The sequence below is a fragment of the Electrophorus electricus genome, chromosome 2, assembly GCF_041902795.1.
Source record: "Electrophorus electricus isolate QZ-2024a chromosome 2, ASM4190279v1, whole genome shotgun sequence".
Taxonomy (NCBI): Eukaryota; Metazoa; Chordata; class Actinopteri; order Gymnotiformes; family Gymnotidae; genus Electrophorus; species Electrophorus electricus.
This window is the reverse complement of record NC_137498.1, coordinates 39,566,735-39,573,773: the sequence shown is the minus strand read 5'-3', so window position 1 is coordinate 39,573,773 and position 7,039 is coordinate 39,566,735. Positions and strand designations below refer to the sequence as shown.

Below are 7,039 nucleotides of genomic sequence, written 5' to 3'. Positions count from 1 at the left end.
AAGCAACAATAACAGTAACAAAACAACTTTGTTATGTTTGCAGGGTTTGTTTGGCAGTGTTACAATACAAAATGGTAGTGTTAACATGTTAAATTAAATGTCAATTATCCTGTCCTCTATCTCATTCAGCCTGGTAGCTCATGCTCTCAGAAGACTCGAAGTTTGTGTTAATCATTAAAACCCTTGGCATACTGGCTCACTTTTTTGGGGTAAACAATTGCATCAGGACTGGCCAGTTAGGCTGTTTGAGTGTGTGTATGGGTGAGCGTGTGTGTGTGAACGTACATCTGTGTGTGTTGGGCTGTTGGGTTGGGGGTAGTTACTGTGCTTGCCGTCTGTTGGTGCTACAGCTTGGCTAATTTGTTCTGCGGTTTGCTCACTGTGTCATGGTTAGCAGGGGGTGAGCGCTTTCTTTTATTATCCTAATCACTCTGAAACAACTGAACCGGACAGTAGCTGGGCTCTGGCCTTTAGGGATAGCAGGAGGGTGTAGGTCACAGAAAGAGAGAGAGAGAGAGAGAGAGAGAGAGAGAGAGAGAGAGAGAGAGAGAGAGAGAGAGAGAGAGAGAGTGCATGATTCACTCATTGGGTCTATGTGCTGACATACTGATGTATCACATTCTGTTCAAAATTGGATTTGAGGGAAGATCCCTTAGGCTCTGTCCCTGTAATGATTGGGGAGACAGTGTCTCATCACTTATCCCTTAGTCTAGGGCTTGAATATCAAACAAGGTCAAATTGTGGTTTCTTCAATTATTTATTGAGATTTTTTACTCCTCTTGCTCTGCTATTCTTGCTTCTTTATGGTTCTTTTTTTAACCTCAGCAAAGCTACTTAACTCTTCCTGCCCCTCTCACATATCTTTGCTTTGTCTCTCCCAGCTGTTGTTTGTGACTCTTTCTTGTTTTCTCTTTCTCTTTCAAACTTAACTCACACACACACACACACACACACACACACACACACACACACACACACACACACACGCACACACACACACACACACACACACATACACATGCACATACACACACACACACACACACACACACACACACACACACACACACAAACATGCAAGGAGTTCTCTTGCTTGTGCCCAGGTTTGTGTTCCAAAGCCAGTAAGACTTTAAGAGGGGGGAGAGAGATGGCCAGAGTAAGGTAAAAGTAAAAGAGTAAAGGTGAGATTAAGGAGAGAGGGAGAGAGTGAGAGTGAGATATATATATATATATAGACAGAGAGAAAGAGAGAGAGAGAGAGAGAGAGAGAGAGAGAGGCAGAGACAGAGAGCGAGCTGGAGTGGGAGGTGCTGTCTCAGCGCAGCACAGGCAGGACGCAGTAGTCGCTCCAGCAGCAGGCTGAACCGAGGGAGCTATTGTTCCTCCTGCTTTTATTTTTACTTCCCCCCCCACCCAGACCCTATTCTGCTTCACTGGCCCAAGGAACAAGAGCGTGTACATACCAGTGAGAGGGAGAGAGAGAGAGAGAGAGAGAGAGAGAGAGAGAGAGAGAGAGAGAGAGAGAGAGAGAAAGACAGCGACAGAGAAAGCAGAGCCTGGTGGATTACCCATTCCTGGAGGAAGCACGCGTGCATGTGGGTGTGTGTGTGTGTGTGTATGTGTGAGTGAGAGAGCGAGAGAGGGACAATAGCAGATGCACGTTCCCCCCCACGCCCTGCGTCTCCCCACTCACTCATCTCCAGCTGAGCGTGTGTGCGTGCCGCACTGTGGACTTCAGTGTGTGTGTGTGCGGATCTGGATCTAAGTGGTGTCTGTGCTTGAAGCCATGAGACTGGCGGCTGGAGCTCCGGGGCCATGTCTGGCTGCTCGCGCTCTTGGGGCGGTTCTGCTTCTCGTGTGGCTGTGGGACGCACAGACACAGACGGTCAGCAGCATCAAGCCCACTTACATCTGGCAGACAGGTATGGCTGTTTCATTTCCTCTGGCTGGAGGTGAACTCAGAGCAGCCGAGCGGGACTTCTCCATCTCCACTCTGGGTGCTCTGGGAGAGTTTTACCCTTGCATGCTGGTAGTCGTGAGGAGTGGAACTTGCTTTCATTCTAAAGCTTTTAGGTCCATTTCGAAGGCTCTTAGACTTTATGAGAACTCATTATGTGAACAGAGCGATAGTTGTGTCTGTCCTTCTTTATCAGGGGTGCATACTGACGAGGAAGGAAGTTATTAGATGTAACATATGCTGACATAGAAGAAAAGAGGAAAGTCTTACCACATAGCTTTCAAAATGACGAAGAACCTTCTTCTAAAGTGAAAGAAAGTGAGGTGTGTAAGATTTATTTTTTGAATAGATGGTGGATGTTTTTAAAAGTCCTATAGGTGAGACCCTTCGCCCTCATTCAGGTAAGGAGATTAATCCACATTTTACTTTAGGAAATGGGGGTTACACTCTCTTCAAAGGAAACTTGAAACTGAATCTGTGTATTATCATAATAGTGTTAATGGAGAATGGCCCAGCGGGAATGAATAATTGAACAGCGATATATAAAGCATCTCTTCTTGATAATGGAGGGGGAGATGTGGACCATAAAGATGCACCCATGCCTTAATACACAAGGACACCAAAATGAATCCATGCGAAATATAATAGCTTAATATATGCAAAGTTTGCATGTTGTTGGGAGATAATGGGAGTCTTAGCATGAGGTGCCTCTGTTGGAGTATATCACAGCTCTACTGCCCTGAGAATGGACTAATGTAGATGGGGGACAGTACCGTCTGCTTTGGGTGGTGCCTCTTGTCTCCCCTCGTCCCTCCCTCTCCCTCTCTCTGTGTTTCCGCAGTCCATTTCGGATAACCCCACATCTTTGGGGGTTGGGGTGGGGGGGTGGCAGCTTACTCAAGCATGGGATAGGCAGTTGGGGGAGGGGGAAGGCAGGGTGGGGGTGGAGGTGGGGCCGATTCTGAGGCACTGAAGTGGGGAGCAGGCTTGAGTACAGTGGGGCGCCTGCTCTGATCAGCCTGGTGAATCGATGGGTCATTTGCCTGCTGTCTCAGTGAAAAGTGGGCGGGGAAGCCGCAAATCGATGGCCTAGGAGAAGCAGGACCATTGGTGTCCTGAACAAGCTGATCAGTGTGCAGCTGGGTAGCCGGACAGGACTGAAACTGCTTCAGGATCAGTGCGGGATCTTCACTGCGCCACAGCTTGACATGCATGGGGTCTGATCAATGCAGATGGGCCCAGCATAGGCTTTCTGTCTTATGGCTGATCAATGAGTTGATCCGGTAGATTCTGTAACTGGTTATAGATTAACTTAAGAGATACACTTTACTAAAAAAACTCACTTTGTGCCATTAATGACTGTTTTCACTCTCACGACAAATGTGTCATTCTACCTAATAATTTTTCTGACAGATTAAGTAAGGGCTTTAATTTTTAGAGAAATACAAAATTTGTAGTCATTGATATGTAATTATTTGTGCACTTTCATGATTCAAGATGAGGCTGTTTTCATGATTAAGTGCAGCAGCTGTGCTATGGTGCTGCTATCTCTCTCTCTTTCTCTCTCTCTCTCTCTCTCTCTCTGTGTCTTTCACTCTCCCTGTCTGTTTGTCTCTCTCTGTTTTTCTCTGTTTGTCATCACTGCTCCTCAGAGTAGTTTAGCACAGTACAGGGGATGACGTAATGAGAGATGTGATGGGCAAGTCAACCTACATCCAGTGAACTCTGTTTTTGTTTACAAACACACACACACACACACACACACACACACACACACACACACACACACACACCCTCTCTCTCTCTCTCTCTCTCTCTCTCTCTCTCTCTCTCTCTCTCTCTCTCTCTCTCTCTCTCATGCACAGAAAACAAACACAGAGAACAATATGATCCTCAGCATTTTATTAAAATTGCTAATACCAAGATTGTTACAGCTCTCAGATGTAAACATGTCTACTCCTGCTCCCAGCATATGACCTCTTTAATTTACTCTTGACCCATTTCTCCTTGACTCTGAGTATATCCAGAGCATATGTGTTCTAAACCTGCTGCGTTAGGGAATGAGATGGGTTTCCCAGCCTAGCAGGATGCATTGGGGTTACCTGTTGGGTCCCTCTCTGCAACCAAAACAGGTTTTGGTGATGGTGCATTACATTTGCTGCCTGTGACAAATAGGCATGGCTGAGCACTGCTGTACTGGGACTACTGTTCACTGTTGTGCTAAGGAGCAATGTGATTGGCTGGAGGAGAATTCCCATTATTCCCTCTGTTAGAGGGCTTGTGTGTGCATGCATGTCTATGTGCAGCCTTAAATATGAACAAATTAAATTTTTTGAACTTAAATTATTTTATGTATATAAAAATATTATCTATCTATCTATCTATCTATCTATCTATCTATCTATCTATCTATCTATCTATCTATCTATCTATCTATCTATCTATCTATCTATCTATCTATCTATCTATCTATCTATCTGGTTCTAAATGACATAACTATATGGAGACATCAGTAAACTGAGCTCTCACACATTCCTAATTCTTTTTTTCCATGGTTTTAAATGATGTACCTATGCTGTGGTACAGTTATTCTCATTTTCCTTTGTCTGAGATGGTAAGTTTTGATGCCACACATCTGTATTGTTAATATTTAGCACTTTTGTGGAATTATATCCATAGTGAGCTAATACAATAATTCAAACCTTTGTTTCATACAAATTCAACTTTGTTATTCAACTTATATTGTATTATTTTATTGTATGATATTCTTTATCTGTTCCATATGCATATAATGTTCTTTTTAGGGCTTTTTTTAATGACAATTCCTGCATTCAAGTATTCTGAAATATCTGCCACATGCAGATAATCTCTCTCTATCTCTCTCTCTCTCTTTCTCTCTCTCTCTCTCTCTCTCTCTCACACACACACACACACACACACACACACACACACACACACGCACACGCACACGCACATGCACAAGCACACGTGCACACACATGCGTGAGCCGGCACGAACACACATCTTAATTGACAGGGCTGGATCCTCTCTTCAGTCTACATTGTGTTTGGTGATGGGCTCTATGTGGATGCGTTCAGCAACACCCTTCCCCCATATACTCCACCCACACAGCCCTGCATATGAGCGGCCCTTTATCTCTTTACTGTGCAAGTGGGTCTGTCCTGGCCAGTACTTCAATGTCCATTAATATTCAGAAAGGACGCTCCCTCTTTTTTTCTTGTTCTTTGTTCCTCCCATTATGCTTGGACACCCTCCCTTTCAAATTTAAATTTTTTTTTAATTGTAGTTTTTTTTTTGCCATACTGACCTTTGACCCTGTAAAGGCTCTTTGGAGGGTGTGGGTGTGTTGGGGGCGGGGGGTGTGCTGGAGCAGGTTAGGCTCAGCATCAGTGCTACTGGGCTATGGGTCAAGCACTTAATTCAAACATTTTCACTTGGCTCGGTACCAGTGCAGCAACAACAAAACCCTGTTCTTGCTGGCTGTGTGGTGGTGAAGATCCGTGCACATTGCTGTGGGCCTGGCCCGCGAATGCGCCAAGCTCAGAGCAATATGAGAGCAGAGACATATGGATGAGCTCAACCCACAGCTGAGCTTTTCTGTGGGGTAATTACAGCCAGCCTGCAGTTCGGACTGTGCAGAGAGGAGGCAGAGACACATCACTACTGGAGGAAGATGAAACGGCTTGAATTTGCTTCTGGATTCATCAAACGCCAAATTGGCACATGGTTATTCCAGGTGCTTCACTCAGGCAACCTGCAGCTGTTCAGTGCAGGTTGTTGAATGAGTGCTGCTTGCTGGAGGTAGAAGCCCCCACAGAGTGCCTCTCCATCTTCTTTATTATTGTTTGCCTTTCTTCATATCCTTGCTGGCTGTGCATTCCTGGCTGTGTCTCTGTGCTCCCTCTCTTGTTCTCTCCCTGGGTTTGGAGGTACTGCCATCTGCTCCCGTCACATCTGCATTTGCGTGCCCCTGCCTTTGTCCTCCTCTTTCTCATGAAGAGGGAGGCGACATTCCCGATCAGCGTTCAGGATGGCCAAGAGGATAACAAAAGACAGACTGACAGTGTGATTTGTTCTGCTTGCCCTCCCTCCCCCTTTCTCTCTCTCTTTTTTTTTTGCTTATATTCACACACACTTTTCTGTGTGTAGCTCATTAGTTAGACCATTAATTGGAGTGTTTGTCTGTGGGTGTGTGTGGGCTGGATGTGAAGGGTTGTCCCTGGGAATCAGAGACCAGGCTCTTTACTGGAGACTCCTGTGTGCCTGGTTCCTCTTTCCCTAGTGAGTCTCCCCATGCCAGGGGAGACTCATCAAACAGCTCTATCTTTTGTCTCAAATGCTCTATACACATGTGACTCACACTGAGACCTCCAAGTCTATCACTAAGGGATAACTGAAAAATGACCCTAATGACACTATAATAAATGTGATTATTCTGTTGTTAACTTGCTCCCCAGCCCAACGACACCAGTAATCCGAGTAGAGACGAAGCATGCCAACACCCTCTTCCTCTTCCTCTCCTGCACATTCCTGCAGTATCCTTAGCCTCTCTGAACCCTGTGGGGGGATTCACGGCTCTCTCAAAACTGCTTTAAATCAATGCCTCAGAAATCCAGCCACCACTGCTTCACTCTGACCCTAGAATGGAAGGAAAAATGGGCACACTATCAACTAGGACAGTTGTGTAGGCAAACACAAGACATACACTTTCTGTTTATCACCCTTTCTACACATTGGAAGATGATGGAGATGGAGTAGAAGGTTGTGTCTCATTTTATTCTTCCTTTCTCCACTTTCTCTGTCTCTCTCTCTCTCTCTCTCTCTCTCTCCACACACCCCCACACACCATGCTTGTCTCTGAGGGGCTAAGCGGTCCAGTGCCATGCTTTATTGGATCCTGAGATCTGCGAAGAGGTTATAAATAGCAGGTAGGTTGTACGGCGCGCCAGCTGAGTTCTGCTGCCAGATCCTCTCTGCACTTGCTAATAGGACACCATGGAGTGGAGCCACTGTCAGACAAGAAGTGGGAGGGAGAAGACAGCTTGTTGATATCTGTCTACT

At 45.6% G+C, this 7,039-nt stretch overlaps 1 protein-coding gene across 1 annotated transcript in view; it reads left to right on the top strand.

The window, feature by feature from the left end:
* Positions 1–1,420: 1,420 nt before the first annotated feature.
* thsd7aa (thrombospondin, type I, domain containing 7Aa) overlaps positions 1,421–7,039 on the top strand; it is a 76,752-nt gene continuing 71,133 nt past the window's right edge. The window contains exon 1 of the mRNA XM_081703094.1: positions 1,421–1,922. Coding sequence (XP_081559220.1) covers positions 1,787–1,922 — 136 coding nt within the window. The 5' untranslated portion in view covers positions 1,421–1,786. The remainder of the gene's footprint in view (positions 1,923–7,039) is intronic.